Consider the following 24,714-nt stretch of genomic DNA (forward strand, 5'->3'; position numbering starts at 1 on the left):
CAGCAGCCAGGGCCTGGGAGGGGGCTTCAGGACAGAGCCCGGGAGAGGGCTGCGGGACAGAGCCCACCCAGGCGGCTCTGTGTTCCCACTCCTTTCTCCATGAGGAAATCTGAGAAGTGCAGCGCTCAGCACTTTCGCCTCCGAGCTGCATTACAACCGCGTAATTGAAGCTATCTGATTGGAGGGCAGCCAAGCAGGTAGATTACAAGTGATTAGAAATGATAGGGGGCCTGCAACCCAAGACAGCTCCACAGCTGCCCACCGTTCACTGCCCACCCTTGCTTTCTTCTGAGACCCTAGGCAGCCCACGCCTCTGGCCCCTACCTCCCCTTAACGGGACATCCACAGCCATCACCACCACACTTCCCACCTCTCACACGAGGTGAGAGTCTGCCTGAAGCCGGAGACAGCTGGGGTGAGTGAAGTCACTACCCCACCCTGCGGTTCCTTGGTGGCACTTGCTCACTGAAGGGACTCGGTGTCAGATGTGGAGTTCCTGAAGTCTGGGGCCGGAGGCAGGCTTACTGGGGTGGGGATCTCTGGGGTAGATGCCCAACAATGAAGTCTGGCCCTCTTTATGTATCCAGAGGCCCTTTCTAGAAAGTTCTACTGAGCCAGCATGTACTGGGGACACTCTGCCCCACAGTTCTGGGCTGGCCAGTGTGGGAAGGGTCTCTTACCGGCACTGTCTGGGTCCCAGCGATGGGCTGTGTGCTGGCCTCCGTGCCTGGCTGCTCAGGGTGCGTCTGTGCTGGTGTGTAGAGGGTCATGCCGTGCTCTGGGGGGACTGGGGTCTGGCCAGAGTAGTCCTGTGTTGGGTGTGGTGGAGGCGGGGCATATTCAGCTGGGATTCCATTCTGAGGTGGAGGAGGGTACTGGGCAGGGGGGTAGGGCTGGGCCATCGCTTCAGGCGGAGCCGTGGCGTCCTGATTGCCCTGTAGGTAGAGAGAGCACAGCCCGGGTTAGAATCTCTTGAAGCCTGTGAGGGATGCTGCCTTTCAATTCAGTCTCTGATTTCCACACACTGCTTCCCATGGCATCTCCCAGGTCCTCAGGATGGGGACCCCTGGAAGAGCTGCAGGAGGTGCCAGGCTAGAGGTCCCAGCGTGAGACACTCTTGGCTGTGACCACTTGTACTTGCTGCACATGACCACACGACTTCAGAATTCTGCTTTCCCACCTCGATTTTAAAACAGTCATCTTCTGTCAAGACCATTGCAGACTCACGTGCTGCTCCAGGAATCAACCCAGATTGATCTTCACACTCTCCACCTGGTGTCCCCGAACAACAGTGACCACCGAAAACCAGCATTCAAGGAGCACCCCCTTTCCCCGGCCACCAAGCCTCTTCCCGAATGGGGCTCCAAGCCTTGGTTTCCCACTACACGGGGTGGCTTCCTAGTTCACCTTGATGAACAGGAGCAGAACACACCCCTTCAGTGACAGGCAGCATCACGACAGGATGATCGCTATAGCCAGAAGGTCTCTGAGATCTCACTAAGATTCTTTCCTGCCCCCTTGAAAGCCTGCAGCCCAGAGAAGTGATGAACACCCCCTCGATGCTGACCCCCAACCCCAGTACCCCCCCCCCCCCCACACGCACAGTGACACTCAAAGCTGGTGCCTGGGTCCTCAGTGTCAGCATCACCATGGAGCCTGCTAGCTGAGGACGCGGGTCTGGGCCCCGCCCCATGCCTCTTGGGCACTTGTGAGGAAAACTCATTACAAGCAGATAAGCAGCTCAGCGAGGAGCCCTTCCTTCAGCCCGAGGCTTCCGTCCTGCAGAGCCAGGTGCAGGCAGAGCTGGAGAGGGAGGAGACTGGTTTACCCTGTGCTCTGCTGCTGCGGGACTTAGTCCCCGCATCGTCCCCTCCGGGCCGGCAATGCCGTCACTCTTCCTTGTGTGGCCACAGAGGTCCATCACCTGAGAGGTCAGGTAGTGTCTCCCATTGGAGCAGACCCCCAAGGACACATCAGCAAGAATTCATGTCCTTGCTGAGTGACTCGGATAAGGCGTGGAAGGGGAAAGACGGGCTGCCTCCTCCCACTCATGCTCGTCCAACATGGACTCCCCTGTGGCCCACAGTACGGGGCACTTCATGTAGTGAGAACCTACTTAAGGGTGGGCACGAGGTGGCGGGGAGGTATTGGTGGGCTCGCAGGAGTCTCTCTCGTTTCCTGCTGTGTCTGCCCGACTCTTTGCCAGTTGCATGACTGACCTCCCAGCCTGGCTGTGTCCACCTCAGCCTCGGGGTAGCAGCAGGCAAAGTTTCAGCCAGCAGGGCTCTCTCCAGTATCCTCTGTTCCCCATAGCCGACCCCACGTGCCTCAATGTCCATCCTCACTGACAAGAGAGCCTCCCCCTTCAGCGCACACTGGGCCTTATTCTTGCCCACACACATCATTAGGCTTCCCTTTTACTCTCCAAGTAGCTGCTTTTTTTCTTTCTTTTTTTTTTTTCATCTGGGGTGTGCCAGGTCCAAGCTGGGGCTGGGTTACTTTGGGAAGCAAGAACAGGCCTGCTTCACCAGGCTTGCTGAAGGCCACTGTGGTCCAGATGCTTGATCCACTGTGATGGCGCTCAAGGGGCACCCAAATGTGAAGTGTCTACAGGGCCTGGCACAACCCTGTCTGTCTGGTCACTAGCCATGAGTGTTAGCCTTGCTCTGCTCCCTAGAGCACCCAGGGCCAGCCACCCTAGAACAGATTCACCAAGCTGATGATAGTCTCAGGCACCCAAGTCCTCCTCTCCCCTCCTTTTCTTCTCTGTCATTTTCTCCCACTCCCCCTCTCCCTCAGCCACGCTGCCTGGCCCCTTCTCTGTCTATGCAGAAGCTCACAACTGGGGCAGTGTGTAAGCTCTGAAGAAAGAGGTATACCTCGCACCGCCTCCTCTTCTCCCCACCCCCCACTCGTTTTCACACCTGGACACAGCAAATCCCCTTGCTGGAGATTCCCAACTCATTGCTCCATAGTAGCTAGGTCTAGAAATCATGTCACCCCCTGTTAACAGACATGCTGGCATTCAAAATGGGCAAGCGGCTCACGGATGGGGGTGTTTGCTGGAGGTCTGGGGAGAGATGGGAATGCTGGGCGGGGCTGGAGAGCATCTAGCACCCAGGATGGCCAAGGGGGAATGGCAGGATAGAGCAGGAGGCCTAAGGGTGTAGAAGGTGAGGGGGAGGCAGGGAGGGGCCTGTCAGCGGCCTGGCGGACGCCAGGGAGATCAATTCCCCTGTAAATATTTGATGAGAACCTTCACTAACTGATATGGCTGGCTTCACCGCTCCTCTCTCCACTCCTCCCGGGTGGCTTTGGCTGTGAGTCACTTCAGCTGCCTGGGGTGGGGCCCCGACTTGGGCATCTTTTTAAAGCCCTTGAGTGATGTAGTTGGGTCTGAGGGCCACTTGGGACCACAGCCATCCTCAGCACGAGGAGGTGGAAATGTACAACAGGGAGGCATCACCCGGTTACACCCATTTACTCTGCATCCCCTGGTCCCGGGTACCACGGTGACCATCTGCAGATGGTGAGACCTTATGCCCCGGGGAGACCAGAGCCACCTGGTGGCTTCGGGCTTCAGGCAGTCATCACTGTGTCTCCCAAGATCTGAACTCTGTCGCTGCCCTCTCCTCAAGGGTCCTCCTGGGACAGGGTGCAGTTCTCCACGAAGGGCAGTGGCCTGTCGTCTCTACCTCCACCTGCTCAGCTGTTAAGTGTGGAAACAACCATCTACCATGTATGTGGATTACATGAGGCTATGTACGTCCACGCGCTTAGCAGAATTCCACTCGCCTCCCATGGCTGTACAGTTTGGTTTCCCGGTAATGTCCCATTGGACCTGCTGTCCTGAAAGCCTTTCCATCCTGGGACACACATCCCTCTCCCTTTGCTTGATAACTCAGCATTCAGCCTGCACCCCAGTATTCAGGCCGCAGTGACAGCTCCACTGGTCTACACTCCATAGCCCCCCAGCAACTCCAACTCTGCCTTCATGAACCCAGAATCCAACCACTTAGACCAAGTCAGGGCTTCCACTCTGCCTTGTCCCTCCAGACTTCCTGCTTCTGTTCTAGCCCCTACCGTCTGTTCCCCGTGAAAGCCCAAGTCGTCACAGCACCTCGAATTCCTGCTCATAGTCTTTGTCCCCTCTATCTATCCTCTGGCTTGTTTTGTTCAGACGCAAATGTCCCTGCTGCTCCGTGCACATCTAGCTCCCGGCTCAGGTCACTCGCTCTTTCCTCAGACCTCTGGGGTGCTCTCATGTTCTCAGTACTGAATTCTCAGGGAGGCCTTTGTAACTCAGGGTCCCTGGTTGATACTCACCATTCCTTGACCCACATTCTCCTCATCAGGGAGCCTGCACCCAGATGTTTATCATCTGGAGTCACTGTGTGTCCCCTGCCCCGTAGGATGTAGTCTCAGGGGGACAGGCACGATGTCTGCCTTGCTGCCCTGACTCTCCGGTGTCACAGACCCATGTGCCACGCAGGTAAACGGTGACAAAGAGGTGTCAGTGAGGAAAGAACAGATTTAAGGGGAAGAAAAGGGGTGTCTGTGTAGACACAGTCACCCACTGACTTATCTCTGTGAAGTGCTCAGAGTTCTTGCCCAGAAGATGGCCCCAGGTGTCACCTTCCTCTAATGGTCAGGAAGCCCTAGCTTAGGACCATGAAGCTTGCTCAGCACCTTTAGGACTCAGGATTTTGGGGGACTTCACTGGAAGCCTCCACTCCCACTTTGTAGCACCAGCGCAGGATCCTCACTGTCTCCCCCATGACAGATACCACAGCGGCCATGTTTACAGAAGGGTCAAAGTGTACAGAGTGGGGACTGTGTCAGAGATCTGTCACCTGCATGGCTTCTGAAGACTGGGTGTGAGACTGGGAGGATTTGTAGGTGGAATAGGGCATCCTGTGGAGGTCAGCTGGACCCGGATGGACTCAACTCATTGCAGCAATCCAGGGACATCCTAAACAGCTCCAGGTGAGCAGGCTCACGTCACTGGCTGGAAACTGGCTCCATGACAGAAGCCCCCAGAGCTGGGGCTTTGTGAGGAGAAAGGGTATCCCAGGTCAGGCATTCATCAGCACATTTGGAATAGCTCCCTCAGCTCATACCACAGGCACATCCCAGTGCTGACCCGGGGCTTGATGCTGGGGAAGATAAATGACACCAACTGTGGTGTCTACAACACCTGGACTGATGTTGTGATTTTTAATTAAAAAAATTTATTATTATTGTGTGTATACATGAAGTGGATGGGGGTGTGCACACCACAGCATGCATATGGAGTATGTCAGTTCTCTCCTTCCACCTTTATGTGGATTCTGGGAGGGAGCTCAGGTCATCAGGCTTTTGTGACTAGGGCCTTTACTCTCTGAGCCTTCTGGTCCACCCTCAGTGTTTTGAAATGATTTGATTCCAGCAGTATTTGTGGGAATCCTCCTTGAAGGTGGGGGTCTGACATGAGTCTGTGTCCTTGAGGGATCTCTGGTCCAGGGGTATGCTGTTCCAGACAGTGCCGTGAAAGCTGGATGGTGGGGTCTCCAGGGAGCCTCTGTCCACCCCTGAAGGACTCAGGGTGATGCACAGAGAGCTGGAACTGGCTTGGGTGTGGGAAGAAGGCAGGGGGTTGGGCTACAAGTATCTTGTGTCTGCCTCACCAGACCCTGTGGATCCTTTCCTGCCTTGAGCTCTGAAAGACAGGTGTACCTCGTCCTCTGGCTTCCAGGTAGTTGAGGTGGTGGGGCGGTCAGTCTGGGTGGGACACTTTCCCCCCCGGCCTCCTCTCATGGAAGTCCTTCTCTGAGTCTCCCTCCTTCATTGTTTCTTCCTCTAGCGGCCAGTCCTAGGCCCCCACACTGTCCCTGGTGGTCCTTCTATGTGCGCCCTAGACTCACCAGGAGTGAGAGGGCTACCTGCACTTCTTGGGTCCTAGTGACACAATGGAATGTAAGGGTCCCTCTGCTCTGGGATGAGAAGACCTTGTAGCTAACTGCCAATCCCAGCAGCTTGGCCCGGGCACTTGCATTTGGATGGCCATGCCTTTGAATCTGGACCCCAAGCACTGGCCCATCACCTCCATAGCTGGATGGGCCTTTTTTGGTTCCTAGCTGTGGAATGGGACAATGACTTGTCCCCCGTAAGGGCCCTTTATCTGCAGGGTTTGTGGCTAAGGAGGCTGCGGTCTATGTTTGCATTGCTGGCCCGGCTTCCCCAGCCCGTGTCCTGCTGTCCGCATGTAGGGTGCCAGGCAAGGGAAGGTGCTCAGGGTGTGTGCTGATGGAGCGGACAGAAAGTTGGAGGGCTGACAGCCGCTGGAGCCGCTCCCCAGACAGCTGGCCACTTGCCCTCTGCAGCCCTGCTGGCTCTCTCTGCTCTCAGGCCCTCCAGGACAATTAAGATAATTGCTCTCGGATTCCTCACCCCTGGAGAGAGGGTGCTGCCTGCCCAAGGTCCACTGGCCATGCTCTTGGTGGGGGGTGGGCACCGGGCCATTTCTCCCCAACCCTGGGCAAAGCCTGCTCTAGGCCAGCGAAAAAGGCAGCACCGGGGAGCCACGGCCTCATCACCAAACTGCTACAAGGGTCACTGTCCTGTGTTACTTACGTCCCCTAAGATTGATCCCCACTGCATGTCTGTGCCTGCAGAAGCACGGCCCCGCCTGGCCACCTACTACTCATTTAATCCACATGGTGGCTTGAGGGAGTGGACACTGGGGCCAGAGGCATGTGGTCAGGGAGCAAGAGACTCCCCATTCCCAGCCCCACCCCCACCGTATTGGCCATGGGAATGGGGTCATGCATATCTGGGGGGCTGATGAGAAGAGGGGCTTGGGGCTGGGTCCTACCACGAGAGGAACTAGCATGGGACGGTAAGATGTCAGCCTTCCAAACCCCAGAAAGAGGCGAGGGCAGAGAGCGCCCCACGTGGGGCAGGTGCTGCGGCTGTAGGATGACATGTCAAAGGGCCGAACTGGAGGTGCCTGCTCTGAACTTCCCTGACCTACCCAAGCCTTTGAACAATTCAGGGTCTGCGAGGCAGGCTGGCTGCCCGGGGGGGGGCTAACCACCAGCAAGCGGGTGCTCTGGGTTCTAGTCTGGGTGCCGTGACTCATTCGGGTGTTATGATGGTTGACTGGTTTGACTGACCTAGGAGACACCCCAGGCATGTCTGTGAGGGTGTTTCCAGGGACATTTCACTGAGGAAGGAAGACCCATGCTGAATGTGGGCGACGCCATTCCTTAGGCTGGTGTCCTGAACTGAGCGAAAAGGAGAAAGAGGACTGGGCAACATTCATCTTCACTTCCCGATGGCAGATGCAATGTGTCCAACCACCTCACGCTCCTGCTGCCATGCCTTCCCATGATGCACTAGGCCCTCAAACTGTGCCCCAAATAAACCTTTCCATACTAAGGTTGATTTTTTCTTGTCACAGTAACAGGAAAATTAATTAAAACCAATGACAGCTTTCTGCTCTCCCCAGCGTGGAAGCAGGGATGAACCTGCCCCAGGCCCCACCCGAAGGGGGCACTCATGTGGGGCTGGGCCCATCTCTCCGGGCACCAGGCATTTGTGCACCACTGTCTCTGAGCAAATTGAATACTACTTCAGTTCCCAAACCTTCCGATAGAAGTTGACAATAAGAGACCCAGCCCAACCTGTCACTGCCAGTGAGGGGGTTCCTTCGGCCATACCACTCACATAGCTGAAATCTTCTCCCCAGAAACTTTTGGCATACATCCAGGTCTACACAAAGATCACAAATTTGTCCTCCATAGATCGAACCTCTGATGAGCAGAAGAATCTATCTAGCACAGCATTACCCTGTTCTTTGCATAGATCCAGAAGTTGAATATCGCCCCCTAGCGCTCAGGCGAAGAATTGCAGGTAAATGGAACCTGACAGGTATCTGGTCCAGATCTCTGAATCCACACCTAGCATCTCCAGAAAGTGGTGGTAGTGCCTACGCCAGGGCACTGTCTCTTGCCCTGGGCTGAGAGTCATATCTCTTCTTGATGCCCACCTGTAGAGGGGGAAGCTCAGAGGTGCAGTCCATGTGTGCTCAATGGTCCTGGTTAAGAGCAGATGTAGGCCTTTAGGGGCTACTGGATGTGATGTGACAAGGAACAAGAAAACTGATGCCTAGAGAGGTCAAGGAGCAGAAGCAGGTGGTAGGGTAAAGCAGAAGCTAGAAAATCTTAGGGGTGACATTCCTATTTTCTTTTCTCATTCAAATGGCACATTACAAAACAGTACAATTTTAGGGACAAAGAAAAGGTTATCTAAGAGGTATGGATATGCTGATGTCCAGGGAAGACACCCGGCAGCCATGGGCACCATCCCTGGTGAGCCCATGTCAGAGGTCTGCCTGTGTCCCTGTTGCCACACTGCTGGGTTGCCATGGCTCTGGAGAAGGCATCCTATTGTGATCACGGGGCTCCAGGCAGGATTGGCAGAGTAAGCTTGCTGCCAGGGGACTCGCGTTCCTAGATCCCAGGATCTTTGAGCAGAGAAGGGGCTGAGCTCATCGGTCTGTTCCCTCACAAGTGTTGGTGCAGCACTGTTGTCCTGTACCAACCAGACAGCGAGTGGTGGTGCAACACTGCTCTCCACACGCGTTCCACGTTCCACTTGGTGCCGGGCCCCTGGTGCCTGGAGGACAGCAGTAAGCTGAGGTTTGCCCAGGCAGTGGTCACCTGGGCATATGCCCAACAAGCATGAAGAAACCGGAGCTGCACCACCCCACTGGGGCGTACCAATAACCTCTCTTCTGGGGCGGAGGGTGGAGGTGGTGGTGGCTGCCCTTAACACTGGGACCTCCTGTGTGGCCCCATGACAGCAGGATGCTCCTGCATCAGCACCATACATCCCTTTGGTGACTCACACAAGGGTTCCCTGAGGAACAGGCAGGGATGCTGTTTTCCTCTGGGTATGGAAATGAGCCTCAGCGGGATGCTGGAGGGACTGAAGAGGTACCAGGGCTCAGCTTGGCCTTCAGCTGGAGGTGGCTGGTAGAAGGGGAGGTGGGAGGCCTAAGAGGCCACAGCCTGCGCTCTCTCCCAGGCTCTTGCATTCTGCCTCAGTTGCTTCCTTAGCACAGAAGCAAGCTACCTCTGCGGCTCACAGTCTGTGCTGGTTAGTTTTTGTCAACTTGACACTAACTGGAGTCACTTGGGAAGAGGGGACCTCAACTGAGGGACTGCTTCCATTGGACTGATCTACGGGAATGTATGTGAGGTGTTTCCTTTTGTTTTTTAAAATTTGCATTTTCTTTCTTTCTTTCCTTTTTTTTTTGGTTTTTCGAGACAGGGTTTCTCTGTGTAGCTTTGCGCCTTTCCTGGAACTCACTTGGTAATCCAGGCTGGCCTTGAACTCACAGAGATCCGCCTGCCTCTGTCTCCCGAGTGCTGGGATTAAAGGCTTGCGCCACCACCACCCGGCCGCATTTTCTTAATTGCTAAATGATGTATGAGGGCCCAGCCTACCATGGGTGATACCATACCCGGGGAGGTGGTCCTGGATTGTACAAGAAAGCAGACCGAGGAAGCCAGGAGGAGCAAGCCAGTGAGTAGTGTTCCTCCTTGGCCTCTGCTTCAGGTCCTGCTTCCAGGTTCCTGTTTAAGTTCCTGTCTTGGCTTCCCTCTGTGATGGACTGTAACCTGTATGCCGAAGCAAACTAGAACATGGGTCTTGATTCCATGTCTCAAGGCTCCAGTGGTACTAGATGGAGGAGGTCCCATGGAGAGGAGGCCATCCTGGGTGGCCAAGAGAGCCAAGAGGCGGCAGAGGTAGGTAGATCAGTGAGTCCTGGAGACTGAGGACAGGGGGAGACACCTGCCCCTCCCTTCCATTCAGCGTTCCCCAGATGCCCCTTTCTAGAGTAAACTAGCCATCAGGACCTACACAGACCTCCTTTTCTGGTTTGCAGGAGGCACCCCGAGGATCAGAGTGTGCAGATGTCCCATAGGCCACCATGCCAAGGTGAAGAAGTACAAGCATCAGCAATGTTTAGGTCCAAGGTACTGAGACTTAGCTTCAAAGAACAATAGGGCCCATGCAAGGGCCTGGGGGGGGGGTAGGGATCCTTTTCAGCTGGAGCCTTTAGAATGTTCTAGAACCTCAGCCGTTGAGGATGGAGCTCTGGAACAGGAGACTCTGAGTTCAAGGGCTTGTGCCCCCACCCCACACTCAGGCATGCAGCAGGTGCTCAGGACAGGCTGATGGTGACCATTGACTGTGGTGGCAACCATTGGTTGAGTAAGAACGCACGGGTTTCAGCACTGAGTCAGGTTATAATAACATGGACACCTTTAAACACAGAGCAGTCCCCTGAATTAGCATTTTCCATATTAGTATAGACACTCTGAGTAGGCAGGTTTCTTGCCCAAAATACACACAGCCAATATATGGTCAACCTAGGATTTTAAACCAGGCCTGCTTGATTCTGACACCTGACTCTACTTGATAGGTATGGACCACTGTTCAAATATGAATAAGAGGGTGGACCCTCTGTGTCCTCAGGTTTCTGCTCTGTGGATGTCCTGGCTGAGAATCGCTAGGGCTGTATGTATCAGGAAGACAGTGGTGTGCTGGGAAACATTTAAGATGAGCTTGGAGGACGTCACTCTGCCATAACGTCTGCCCATTTCCCTGGTGTAAATGCTTTGGTATGACCACTTCACGCTGCCAGTATGAAGTCACTCAAGGTGCCCAATAGGTCAGACTTCCAAGTCACATGTTCTCCCCTCCTCTCCAGTCTACCCTGTCCCAACAGCCCACTTAGTATCATTAATTAGGGCTGTGGGACCCACTGTCACACCACATATTACTTTGTCAAGGGCTCATTTATGTCTCATCTTCTCCATGAAGGCTTCAGAGCCCATGTTGACCACGTCCCAGAGGACCCCGGTATAATGAAGGTCTTCCTTTGTCTCTGGAACCTGGAGGGACTTGGGCTGACCTAGGCAGAGCCTCACTCAGTGGCCAGGCCCTGGAGTCCACTGTCACTCAGCAGATTAACTTACCACTTGCTGTCATCAAGGAGAACCGGAGGCCCCTGCTGCCTTCACTCTGCTGGACCCTGCTTCCGACTCCTCTCCTTTCTTTCTGCGCCACACTTTTGGGGTTCCTAGGAGGCCTCGGGGATCTCACGGTGTTATAGAGGTCAGTGGGTGGGTGGTGGACTGAGTTACTCACTGGGTGGGTGATGGGTCTTCTGCAAACCCAAGGCTGTGTGTGGAGCCTGCTCAGCAGGTCCCAGGGGTGTCCAGCTTTGCACGGGGCCCGTGCACACTCGTCTCCGGACACAGTTCCCTGCAGCATGCTGAGCACTCCCCCTCAGCCCAAGCTCGGCCCGGGTTGGGTGGCCCCTCTGGCTCTGGTCTCCTTGCTGCGCAGGACCTCTGTGCCTTGGCTCGTTTCCTTGCCAGACCTGAGGTCACATCAGGACGTGTCCAAAGGGGCCGAGCACCTGTGAGGTAGCATGTTCTACGTGTGCCACCTGTTTCATGGTCCTGTGTGCACAGTGTGTTCCATGTGCATACTCCACGGGCCCAGGTGCACTGCATGTTGTATGGGTTCCATGTGACTATGAGTCCCATGGGTGCTGTGTGTTCTGCGGGCTTGGTGTGTTCCATAGGTTCAGTGTGCACCGGGGTTTCACGTATATCTCATTTTCTCTGGGATGAATGCACACTCCATGTGTCATGGACTCTATACACACTGCCTCTATCACAGGCTCCATGTGTCCTGTGTGCTTCCTGGGCTAAGTATGCATTGCCTGTCTCATGGGCTGCATGTACCCTGCATGCTCCATGGGCACTGTGCAGTCTTGGGCACAGAACTCAGGAGGTCTGCACTCTGGGAAATGCCCTGTTTACATCATTATCGGCTGCATCTCCACTCATGTGTACAGGGACGAGTGTGACCTGAGTCTCATCTTCAGTGTCTTCCCACCACCCACAGTCACCTCAGCACCTTCTGGTTTTAATGTTCACTGGGCTGTAAATCCAGAGTGCTCCCGACCAGCCTGACATCTCTCAGCCTCGCCCTGGCATCCCACAGACCTGCTTTCTCTTCTAACTGTATTTCAATCTAATTGTTTCTCTTCATAATCTCACGAATTCTATTCTGTGATTTAAGGCCATTTTTCAGAGAGCTGGTGTACTTCAGCAGGTGCCAAGGGGGTTCCAGGAACAAGACGCCCTGGGAACTGCTGGCTCTGTTGGAGCCCTTTGCCCAGCTACTGACAGATGCCCAGGATAGAGGCTAGCCCCAGAAGAATCCTACCCCAATACCGACAGCCTCTCAGCCCAGCCCCTTTCTGCTTGGGGCTGGCATAGATCTCAGCTGAAAAGCCCTAGGCCAAGGGAAGGATTTTCGCACGATTAGGCGGTAATTCCTTCCAAGCTCATGGCATACCAATCACACGGAACGAAGCGCCATAAATCCCCTCTCCCCCAGCCTCACTGTCTTGCCTGGGGAAATGAGCCAGGAGCCAGAGCCATCTCGCTGATGGCTCTGGGAAGGCGGTGGCTAGGGCATGCAAAGACAGCCTTTACCCTTGACTGCCAACCAAGCCAATAGGGAGAAACTGTGCCCCTCCTCTGGGGCTCTGTAGGGTGTGAGACCACTGGGCTGGGGTGAGCACTGAGCCTGGGTGGGATCTCAGTAGGGCAGATGGTGTGTGAACAAGCGCCATGCCTGGGGTCAGCTAGGGAACCCAGCGAACTGGGCCAGTCCCTACCCCGGTAAGGAGACACCTCTATCCCTTTTCTGCAAGTCTCTCAGCAGTACCGAGTCTGACCTACAGCTCCCTCTGTGTGCACACCTACAGGTACTGCCATGGGGAATGGGTGCCAGACACGGGGCAGCTTCTCTCTGGGGACAGTCAAGGCCACGGTCAGCAGGTAATGGTGTCTGTGGCTGGTCTGACAGATTAAACTACCAGCCATGCCAGAGCAAGTGGACACGGAATCTGGAGTGGGGATTCGGGCTGGGGCCTTTCTTCCTGTCCCCTAAGAGAACACTGGGAGCAGGTGGCTGCCTACTCATCTTCCCACTGGCTTTCCCTCTGGTGGCTAAAAGACTCTCAAGAGGGCTGGCAAGAAGGAAGAAAAGGAGGTACGAGGCATACAAGGAAGGTCACAGCGTTGGGTACAGAGCACTCCTGACTCAAGACCTAAGAGAGTTTCTGGAAGAGCAGACCCCGTTCTCAAGGTGGCCCTCTTCACTATGGAGTCCTAGAGTGCTGGTCCCACAGAAGCTCTGTGCCCTGGTCCCCCTAACTTCCTAACACTGCTCAAGATGGGGCTCTGCCCGATTCACAGAGAGGTTCAGTGATGCTCCAGGGGTGGCGGGGGGTTCCACACCTGGCCCGAGTCACACGGCCATATGGTGAAGTGGCCAAGGTCAGTGCCTAGGACTCCAAGGCTGTGCCACACACACAGGGCTCTTTTCCCTTCAGGGAGGGTGACTGACCTTCACATGGGTTAGGGCATGACAGAAGCCAAGGGAAGCCGAGCCTTTGCCCATGCTCAGAGTGAAGAGGGCCAAGGTTCAGAGATACCTGTGGACCGTCAAGGCCTGGGGCTGGTGAAGGGAGCCAGGGGAATGTGCAGACATGTTGGGGGTGGAAAGATGAAAAACCAGAGGGGAGGTATCCACAGCCGAGCTCGCCAGTTCCCTGTACGCATCACGGCAGATGATCTCACAGTGCGTCCTGGCCCCCAACTGCACTTCAGTCCACTCCACCAAGAACCGTTTGCTGAAGCCCACCCCATGACAGAAAACAGTGCCTTCCAGTGTCCTGCCCACCCTGTGACAGCAAACAGTGCCTTCCAGTGTCCTGCCCACCCTGTGACAGCAAACAGTGCCTTCCAGTGTCCTGCCCACCCTGTGACAGCAAAGAGAGCCTTCCAGTGTCCTGTCCACCCTGTGACAGCAAACAGTGCCTTCCAGTGTCCTGTCCACCCCGTGACAGCAAACTGTGCCTTCCAGTGTCCTGTCCACCCTGTTACAGTGAAGAGAGCCACCCAGCATCCTGCCTACCCCTTCCCAGCCTCCCAGAGTCATGTCCTAGACAGCCCACAGAGATTCTCTGCTGAAGCCGCAGGCCTCCTCCAATCCTCCCCGACATTCTGGAGGCCGTGCAGCACCTCCTCTAGGAAGCCCTCCAAGCTCTCCCTCCCCACTGTCACCTCCACGTTGCATATTTTCCTCCTTGCTCCAGGCTTGCCAGGAAGGTGCAAACAAATGTGAGCGCCGGCAGACGACTGACCAGGGAACGCCAAGCCTGACTCAGGGTGAGGGTGACAAGAGCCAAAGCTCCCTCCCCGGAGAGGTAAATTAGAGGACAAAGTGAGGAGGGTCAGGTGAGAGGGCACAGAGAACCACCCGGTCCCTGGATCATGTTCTCCCAAGGTCCCTTGGCAGCTTGCTCTACACCCCAGGATGAGCCCTCTTCCAAGCACAGAGGCACCTTGCAGTTGTTCCCTGCACTCCCTTAGGGAATATTAGCATTATTAATTACCTGTGGTCTTCATTTAGCAAATGGAACAGGATATTAAGCATGGTGCCCAGGACATGAGGTTGGCCAGTGGGATGGAGGCAGGAGGGGGTACCGGCAGGAAGCTGGGCAAGCAGGACCTGCCTAGGAAGCAGCCCACAGTCTGTAGAGCAGCCCCGGTCCCTCCCACAATGCCCTCGGGCTCCCCGGATCCCCTTTCTAGCTACAGTGAGCCCTGGAAGGACACTGAAACAACAATTTGCAAAATGTAATTAGGAAGGGAAATTTCCTAGCAACGAAAATTATGTAACTCATCTCACAGCCAAACACCCACCCGCTGGATTTCGGTTTGAGAAGTTAGGGTCTATCTGATAACACCCCCGGTGGGCTCTTCTCGCCTAGGATGCACAGGAGTTGGGGATAGGGTTAGCGTCTCTGGGAGGGGAAGAGGGCACTTACGCACTTAGATATGCCTATGCCTTTTACGCACAGCACTGCGACACTGCTGGGACAGGGGGAGCTCTCCCTTCTGTGATGAGTTCAGTGGCACCCCCTTGACAAGAGCTCCCAGAAATGCAGATGTGCTGAGCTTGACCCACCCACTTGGACAGACCCGTGACTGCAGACCTGCCGCTGTGCTCACAAGCCACATGTGCCCAAGGTAGGGCTAGGACTCAGGCTCCCTGACCCTGCTGAGGCCACCCTGGTGCTGAGGTGACAGCGTGTGGCAGGGAGGAACTTCCATGAGGGGCTGAAGTAGAGAAGGGAGACGCTTTGGCCTCAGCCTGAGGAAGCATCTCTGAACAGATGATGGTGGCCATGGGTGGATGCTGGCATTTCCAGAGCAGAGGATAGCCTCCACCAAGGCTCAGAGAAATACAGGACCTGTGTTTGAGTCCATTGGGCAGTCCCAGGCACCCCCACTGTCAGACAGGGCTTGTGGGTGCCTGACAGGAGGCTGACCCTGACTAATCCTGTGGACAGTGAGGGTCTGGATGGGAAAATGCGTCACAGGTGAGTGGCCCTGTACAGCACTTGGATCCCTGGAGCCAAAGTGATTCTTTCCCCAGCCTGTGCCACACACGCCTTCAGCTCACGTCAGGTGCAAAGACCGAGGCAGCATGTGGACCCAGCAGTGTTCAGCTTGGGACTGAGTGAGATAAGGGTGGTGGTGACCTGTGGAGAAGAAGCCATGGCCGTTCTAGGTGCCCCCCAGCTGCCTGTCTTAAGTGGGGACACCCTGCTTTCAGCTGGCTCCCAAGGCCCATGGCTCATGGGCTTGAGCCCCTCCCACCAACAGGGTGGAGTTTCCAGGAGACGTCTGGGCAAAAGGCTTTCTGTAGGTATTATCCAAGGTAGCAGGGACCTGGGGGGAATGCCAGGGTCACGGTCCCTTCTCAACTCCGTACTGGTGCTCTATAGGGCTGTGCCCTGCCAGTGTCCTTAGCTGTTAGGCAATTATCCTCACACACCTACCTCTGCCCTTCCTCTCTCGTACCCAATGCTCCTGCTCTCCTCCTATGACCATGGCAGATAGATAGATGGAGATGCTGGGGCCAGAGGTATGCAGGATTGGAGGCCCTCCCACCTCAAGGCAGGATGGTGTCAGAGCTGGCAGCTTCGGGGCAGGGACAGGCTTCTTTTCCTGGTGTCAAACCCAAGACACCAAGTCTCTCTGCAGTTTGGGCCCCTTTGTCTCTGCTCGGAATGGCTACCAGCCAGGAGTGGAGGCTGCATCTGCCTCCTGCAAAGCCAGATGGGTGACGATAAGTAGCTTGCTCCCTGGGATCTGCCTGCTGCGGGTTTCTGCTGCCCCACAGCCAAGATTGAGTCTTAGCTCATCTTGCTCTCCTCAGAGTGGGCCTGGCAGTCCCTGCAGCATATGGACAGTTGGCACTGCCACCCTCCGCTGGCTCCCTGTGGGCTTCTGCAGCTGAGAGCAGTCTAGGCACAGTAGGGGTGTCACAGGGGTCATCCCATCCCAGACTGACAGCTGACTGGAACCTGGACTGCCGAGTTAAGATTGGGAACCAGCATGACAACTTGGGCTGGCATGGGCAATGGCTGGTACATGAGAAGGCAGAGGCCAGGGTCTGGTGAAGGCAGGAAGAGTCCGAGAAGACATAATCCTCACTAGGTCAGGGTGGGACCACCTGTGCTGAGGACATGGTGCTATTTTACGAGTTGAACTTGCCAGGCTCTCAAGACCCGACCCATCTTGTCTAAGCTCTGCTCACAAGGGGTAGGCTCGCCAGGTAAAAAGGGGTGAGAAGGTTCCAGAAAAGCACTGGGACCCTGTCATGCCTCCCAGGGGGAAGTGCGCTAATCCAGGGACCCCACAGATGCTGTGAGGGTAGCACCCCATGTCTGCAACCTCAAAGAGTCCTCAAGCAGGCAGGTGGGGCAGGGACCCAGGGGAGCTGGGATCCAGCTACGTCAGCTCTCATCTAGACCTGCTCTGTCCCTGTGAATTGGGCCAATGATTCCCAGGAGGCAGGAGACAGCTGCCTCAGGGAAGGCCTGTGCCATCGCAGACTGGAGCCAAGTGGATGATCCTCCACACGGGCACAGTCTGAGTCTGCAATGCCCCTTTGCACCCATGTGTTGAGGGCTTGGGTGTCAGCTCATGGAGCTAAGGTAGTGGAAAGTGGGGCCGAGTGAAAGGAAGTTAGGACACTGGAGACATGGCATGGGGGTGGCAGAGGGCTTCTTCCCTCTCCTTGCTACTCAGATGCCACAAGGTGAGCAGCTCTACCCGACACCCACTCCCTACCATGATGTCCTGCCTCACTCTAGACTCCCAAAACTACCTCAGAAGCCACGAGCCAAAATAAACATTTACCCATTAGAGTTGTTTGCCTCGAGTATTTTGTCACAGTGACAGGAAGCTGAGGAACACACACACTGATAAACAAGGTCCTTCCCTGGGGACTCAGGGTTGGCCACTCAGCCATGCACCTCCAAGCTCTGCACCGTCAGACGTCCCTGGTGTAACAGGGACCCGGGGCCTCCCTCTGGTCACCAGTGTGCCTGTGCTCTGCTCTGAACCCCGGTGAGGGCCCACACACGGCTCTGTGTTAGACATACACTTGGGCCCACACTGCACACTCCCTCAGGTCGCTAGGTGGAGGGTGGGGCAAGCCCCTCAGAACTGCTGACCCTGGTAGCCCTCACATTACCCCTCACACGTGCACACGCGCACACACACGCACACACACACACGCACGCGCACGCGCACGCACATGCACAATTGCATCATTCCGGTGCACACACGCCTCCTTGTCTGAACACACTTCAGTGCCACACCCCGCCGTCCCACCGGGCACACCTGCCCTTTACCTCCCCACTACCCCAGCAACTTCTAGGTCACAGGAGGCCCAGGCACCTCCTTCCGTCGTAGACAAGCCGCAGGCGCCTGGGCCCCCAGCATGAGAGGCATGGAGGAAGGCGACGGTTCTTTTCCCGTAGGCGCCTGGCTCATGAAGAGGCGAGTGTGGATCTAATCTTCAACTGATTAAATGTCCCTCATTAATGAGTTTCTTTAATTAATGAAGTTTTGGGGCCTGCTCCACTTGCTTCATCCCAGCCACACTGCCTCCTCAGCACAAAGCGGGGCCATTTCCTCCCGGGTAATTGAGGGAGCGGCGGCCATTCCTGCCGACGCTGCACTTTGCTGACTGCGCCTGTCAACTTGGGGCTGACAACTCCATTTTTAAACATTTTCTCTCCAGAAGCCACGCGCACATGCGTGCTGGCACACACCGATGGGGGCACATCCTAGACACCCTCCCACACGCCCCTCCTTAGTCACATGCCAGGCACACGCGTGCTCGTGCCCAAGGGAAGGTCTGTTTCACTGTGGCATGCGAGGCTCCTGCTGTGAGCCTGTGCTCACAGTGAGCAGGCCCCAGTCCTGCTTGGGGGCACGCACAGGCCCCTCTGCAGTACCAACAAGTGTTAGTCAGCTGTTTACACACCTGGGTAACGGGTCACTCTCACAGGGTACATGCATCTACACACACGTAGTCTCTAAGTGCACTGACCCCTGGGCACACAGGTACACACAATGTGTGCTCTCTTACTGGTCAGCCTCATTCTTGAACTCATGAACATTCCTACCACCTCATCCCAACTTGTATACCCCACTGAAGCCACACGTGTGCTCACCCCGAGGCCCCACAGACGTGCATATACCAGCTCACACCCCCCCCCAACACCCATTAACAATCTTATATAGGCACACTGCAACCAGCATCCACACTCAGGTCCATATTCAGTTCCTGGGGCAGTTCTGGAACTTACACCCTGCGATGTTCCTAACCCAGATAAGCAGCATTGCTTCAAGCCAGGGAACCACAAGTTACAGACATTAGAAGGCAGCATCATCCCAGTAGGAACAAAGCTTGCTATAGAAACCCAACATTCAGGTGATTAGAACCCCAAATGGCCCTGCTTGGTGGCTCTTCAGTCCCAGTGGGTGCTACCCTGCTGTGACTGGGCGCCCACTCTGAGCTCCAGGGCCTGGAAGGATGACATAGTCCCTTTGGTTAGTTACAAGGGGGTCTGAATTGAAAGCACGCATCTCCTGGTGACAAGGTGGGCTTCAGGAGTCACAGCTGTGAGGTCAGGGAAGAGGGCAAGCTCCTGGCCAGCCCTCCTGCAGATGGGCGCACAGCAACACTTGGCTGGGAACCGGACGGGCTAATTCTTTAGGACAGGAAAGGGCTTGTTAGAAACAACAGAAAACGGTGCCTGCAAACAGGGCCGAAACAGGACCCAACACCAGAAGCCAATCGTGAGACGACGATGTAGCAGCCAGACGACCTCCCTGCAGCAGTGACATGAGGCCGTGTGGGCCTCACCAACTTCCACCAGGCAAGGTGGGTCTCAGCGTCCCCACAGTCCACTGGGGAAACTGAGATCAAGAGCGGACAACCAGGTCTTCAAGTCCTCCCCCTTAGCTAAGTGGTGGTGCAGCTTTGAGCTCAGCTAGGGCTGCTTCCCAAGGCCCACCCCTCAATCCGTACCACTTCCAGACTGCTCCTAATACGAGTCCTGCCTGAGGGTCCTGCAGCTGCTAGCTCTGACCATCAATACATCCTGTTATCAGAATCCTCCTGCCTAGTACATCACAGACCACTCCCTACTCCTGAGTGGCACACATGGTTGCTGTCTGTACCTCACAGGTGAGAAAACCCAGCCTGTGAGAGTCATGGGACTCATCCACAGTCACAAAGCTCACACAAGGCCATTAGGAGCCCATCTCTGGGTCTATGACAATTCCCTTTCTCTACTCTGAGCCCAAGGGGCCCATGGTCAGCAGAAGACAAGACCAGGCCTTGGTGAACTCAGTGAAGACACATGGTGTCCCCTCAGGGAATTCTCAAAATACATCATCTGAAGGGGACAGCCACCCATCTATGTCCTCAGATGCTGCTTGGGGACCAGACATAGTCAGTCAACACTGAGTACCTGCTGCATAAGGTGAGCACCTATGGCATGCAGTCACCTCATCAACATTAGTTGCAAAGTACACAGTAGTTCAGGCAATGATGTAGTCTTTGCTTTTGCAGACAGGGAAACTGAGGCTCAAAGATATGGACAGTACTAAGATCCCACAGCCCATAGGGTGCATGGTAAACTTCATCCCACAGGCCTTTCCCCTTGGACCAATACCTCCTAAAGTTTGTGCCATGAAACTCCAGGCTTCTGGAAAATTCTAGAAAAAAAATCCATGACCTGGCTGGGAAGATGGCCAAAATGGTAACAAGCACAAGAATCTGAGTTTTGATCCCCAAAACCCACATAAAAGTTGGACAGAGCAGTACATGCCTGTAACTCCAGCATTGGGGAGCAGTGCACACAGGGGGATCCTGGGGTTTTGCTACCCAGCCTTTCTAGCCGAAAGTAAACTTCAGGTTCAGTAAGGGGCTGATGGAGAGTGTCAGAGGAGCGACAGCTGGCATGCACATGTGCCTGCATGAGTGAGCACATCTGCACGTGTATGCACCCATGCACACAATGCAGCACACACATGATTTCTCACACACAGTTACACACTTGCACACACGCCTGCTCATGTATACACACACACACACACACACACACACACACACACACACACACACACACATGTTCAGAGCCAAGCTTCCTGTGGAGTTGCACTGTGCTAAAAGGCCCAAGACATCTTGCTGTAAAGAAGTGTTTGACGGTGCAGATTCGATGTCACTGCCACCAGGACACTCTCATTACATTATCCAGCATCACTTTTTTTTTTTTTTTTTTTTTTTGCCAAAGGCACAGCAGACATCACCTTGGGGCAAGGGAGCTGGATGCCATGCTTGTCCCTTAAAGGGCACCTGGCTGTGGCTGACAAATAGTCCCTATCAGATTATGCTGAAGGCCTTTGCTGGGTGACAAAAAGGCTTAGTCCCTGCCTGGCAGTGACTCCTACCAAGAGCTGAGGGCCACAGGACGCAGCTAGGGACAGAAGCACCAAGGAATTTTGGATTGTGTGGCCAACTTCTGGGGAGATTCTGGACACCAAATGCAATGGCCATTTCCTGAGGACCAAAGTGGACAAAGCTTCGTACTAGAGAAGGGTCCAGGGCCCCAGCAGAGGGCTGCAGGTGATGAGGAAGGGATACACTGTGGCTCTCAGCAGCCATGGATGCAGGCAGAAGCGAGGTCATGACTCCGGGGTGGTGGTGGTGGTGCACTTTAGTGTCCCTAAGTGGGGCAGTATTGGGGATAAATAGGACAAGACTTGATCTTTCTAGAATATGGTAGGTGAATGGGTCACTTTATTCCTTAAGTAACTAGTCAGCAGAAATCAAAGGAGGAAGCTGGGCCTGGAAGCTGAAGTTATGGGGACTCAGCTGGCAACCAGGCAGGGAGTTTCATCAACTTGGAGGTACCTGGAGAAGAAAGAGGGCCACAGAAGGGTCAGAGGCAGGGAACCTGCCTGAAGGTCTTCAGGGGTCTCTCCCAGGCAACTAACTCAGAGGCTAACTACATCACAAGAAACAGGAGCCCGATTTCTCTTTCTATTGGCTCAGTGAGGGTGAGCAGGGTGCTTGAGGTCAAGTAGGAAATCGGCTGGTGAGAGGCAGGTGCTTGGGATAGGGATGAGCATTCAGAAGTCCAGAAGTCACAGCCAGAGTCAGGCGGGTCTAAGCCTCAGGTGTGTCTCCCCGCCCTGCCCAGTGCCACACACCAGCAGTATACGGACTGGATGTGTTGCTGTCGGTGACCAGACAGCAGGTGCCTAGAAGGGCATTCTGAGAGCCATTCTGTATCTGGACACTCCAGGGAGCTCCCAGACCTCAAGGGAGGGAGAGGAGGAGGAGAGTGGAGGGCTTGAATGAGGGCTGAGGCTGTGGACCACCTAGGGGCTTTCCAATGTCTTAGAGTTAAGGAAGGAAAGTTGAGCTGATTTCACCCTACGATGCTTTTTGAACTACAGTCTAGATCAAGGGAAATTAAACACTACCCCCTTTAACTGGGGCCATCCTAAAAACAAACCCTCACCGTAAATAAAAATATGGTTCACCACCTTGACACTTCCATTTAACAATCCCCTGTGTGACTCATTTGTAATTACTGCCTTCCCTGCCTGGGCCAGCTTCAGGACCCTCACTATATCATCCATCCCCAGGTGGGCAGTTGGCCCAGGAGCGCACAGGGACCAGCGGTATGGGGAGGCCAGGCCTGTCCAGAGAGGCGGATGGGGCTTGAATGTGGCTCATTATAATTGAGATTAAACTGGAAAAAAATCAATTTTTAATTGAATGCATTCTTTGAACAGGCCCCGCTGCCCATCACTGCCCACTAATGGAACTTTCTACTCTGGGCTGCCCTGCCTTGCATGACCAATCCCGCCCCCTCACTGGCCCCAGTGGGACTGACTCACCCAGTAGAGCGTCACCTCCTGGGCTGTAATGAAATTGCAAGCCATGGAGCCACTGAAGACCAGCCTTGGTGTGTGGGTGGGAAGGGCTGGCCGGGGGATGGCTTCACTTAGAGAGGGCCGGGAGGATTCCTCCACTCTGCAAGCCAAGTTCCTACGCCTCTGCACAGGTTCGCTTCTATGTCCAGATCTTGAACTGGACAATAATGAGGAGAGCCTGAGGGAGTGTGGGGACACTGGAGGAAAAAGAGCTGGTCTGACCCCTTTGTTCCACCCATGCAAGATAAATCGCACCCACCTCCTGGGGCTGGATTCCCAGCTGAAGGACAAGATCCTTGGTCCCTGACTCTTATTTTTGAGGTATGTGGACTTGAACCCAGGACTGCACGTGTGCTAGGCAAACTCCACCACTAAGACCAACCTCTTGTCTTCTAATGGCCACAGCTATCAAGAGAACTTCAGTACCCCGTCAGAATGTGGGTACGCCTGAACTACAGACAGTACCCTGTCAGAATGTGGGTACGCCTGAACTATAGACAGTACCCCGTCAGAATGTGGGTATGCCTGAACTACAGACAGTACCCCGTCAGGATGTGGGTATGCCTGAACTACAGACAGTACCCCATCAGAATGTGGGTACGCCTGAACTATAGACAGTACCCCGTCAGAATGTGGGTACGCCTGAACTACAGACAGTACTCCATCAGAATGTGGGTACGCCTGAACTACAGACAGTACACCCTCAGGATGTGGGTACGCCTGAACTACAGACAGTACCCCATCAGAATGTGGGTACGCCTGAACTACAGACAGTTGTACCACTGGGGGACAGGCAGCCCCACCACGGTCCTTGCCACCAGAGTCTGCTGCCTGCACAGGTAGGTCCAGCCTGAATGAGCCCTAATCCAGCCTGCCATGTTACATCAGCTGGCTGGAAGTCAGGCTTTGGTCTTTAGTCTCGGGGGGTCTTTTGTTTCCCTCACATCCATACCTTGGATTCTTTGAGCTCTACCCACCCTGCGTCCAGCTCCTGGGTGGGGCTACCTATAGAACAAGGTCCCTACAAACACAGTGTCACTTTCAGTGCCTGATGTGGGCTGGACTTCAGACACCAGAGACGGGCTCCTTCCTAGCAAGGGTACCTTTACTGTGGCCACAGATAACCTACTTAATTCTGAACTGATGAGACACCATGCACAGAGCCCCCTTGGGGGTGTGGACTTAGGGGATGTTGTCCTACCCAAGCCTCCTTGCCAGGACACTGCTCTGCACCTGACGGCCAGGCAGACTCCTGTAGAAAGGTGGGTGGCACTCACTGAGACCTCTCGCAAGAGGCACTAGCTCACCAAATGCCACCTCTCATTTTTCAGCCTTTGAGGATCCTAACATGATTGCCTTGCTCGTGCTGGGACACCCTGGCAGAGGGTGAGCTCCTCTCTAGCATCCCGTTCCTATTAACTGGCTGACATCTGGGTAGATGCCTATCCTTCCACTTGAAGATGGTCCATGAGGGGATGCCTAGGAGATCAGCAGGTGTCCTACAAGCAGCTCTGTCCATGGCATCCCTGCAGAGGTGAGTGATTTAAGAGCAGGTTAGGTACTGGCCACGGGGGTCCAGGCCTCTCCCTGGAGGCAGCCTTTATGTATGAGTGAGGGTGGGCTGTGGTGATCGGTAGCCTGGCCTTTTCCATCTTCAGTCTGGCTCTCTCAGTCACTCAGAGATGAGTCGGCAGAAGGGCCTGCTGTCAGTGCAGAGTCCAGAGACACCTGAAAACCAGACCGACCTGTCCCAACCCTATCTCCACTTCATTAAAAATGGCGGATATTGCAGGGAGGCTGTGGAGGGTGAGAGTGAGTGAGGTACCCATTGCAAGGTCCAGCAAGCCCCCTAATATCTTTCCCTTGGAAAGCAGAAGGCAGGCCACTGCCCTGTCACCAGGCCCCGAGTCTAAAGGAGACATGCCTACCTGAGTTTGCAGACATATAGTTGGCTCCCTTCTGAGCTAGGTGATAAGAATCCCCAATGATGCTCTGGAGAGGGGGTGTTCTTGGTAGGGACCACCACTGAGTGACAGCTGGGTCTTGGTGTCACATGTCCTGAGTCACTGAACCAACTAATGACAAGAACAAGCCTTGAGAAGGCCCAAGGCTGAATCTGTTGGGCAAATCTGAGACCACTGAGTTCCCATGGGGTCATGTTATAGGACCTATGTGACTCACACCCACGTGTCCACACATCTCTTGGGGGCTCATGGGAGTTCTGATTTAGTGGTGTGGGGTCAGCTAACCTTTT

At 54.9% G+C, this 24,714-nt stretch overlaps 1 protein-coding gene across 19 annotated transcripts in view; it reads right to left on the reverse strand.

The window, feature by feature from the left end:
* The window catches only part of Rbfox3 (RNA binding fox-1 homolog 3), a 426,573-nt gene that overhangs the window by 22,229 nt on the left and 379,630 nt on the right, over positions 1-24,714 (reverse strand). For all 19 annotated transcript variants that reach the window (XM_016008571.3, XM_076543863.1, XM_076543867.1 and 16 more), the window contains one exon: positions 681-935. In XM_016008571.3, the coding sequence (XP_015864057.1) occupies positions 681-902 (222 nt within the window). In that variant the 5' untranslated portion in view covers positions 903-935. The remainder of the gene's footprint in view (positions 1-680; positions 936-24,714) is intronic.

Source organism: Peromyscus maniculatus, chromosome 8 (assembly GCF_049852395.1).
Source record: "Peromyscus maniculatus bairdii isolate BWxNUB_F1_BW_parent chromosome 8, HU_Pman_BW_mat_3.1, whole genome shotgun sequence".
Taxonomy (NCBI): domain Eukaryota; kingdom Metazoa; phylum Chordata; class Mammalia; order Rodentia; family Cricetidae; genus Peromyscus; species Peromyscus maniculatus.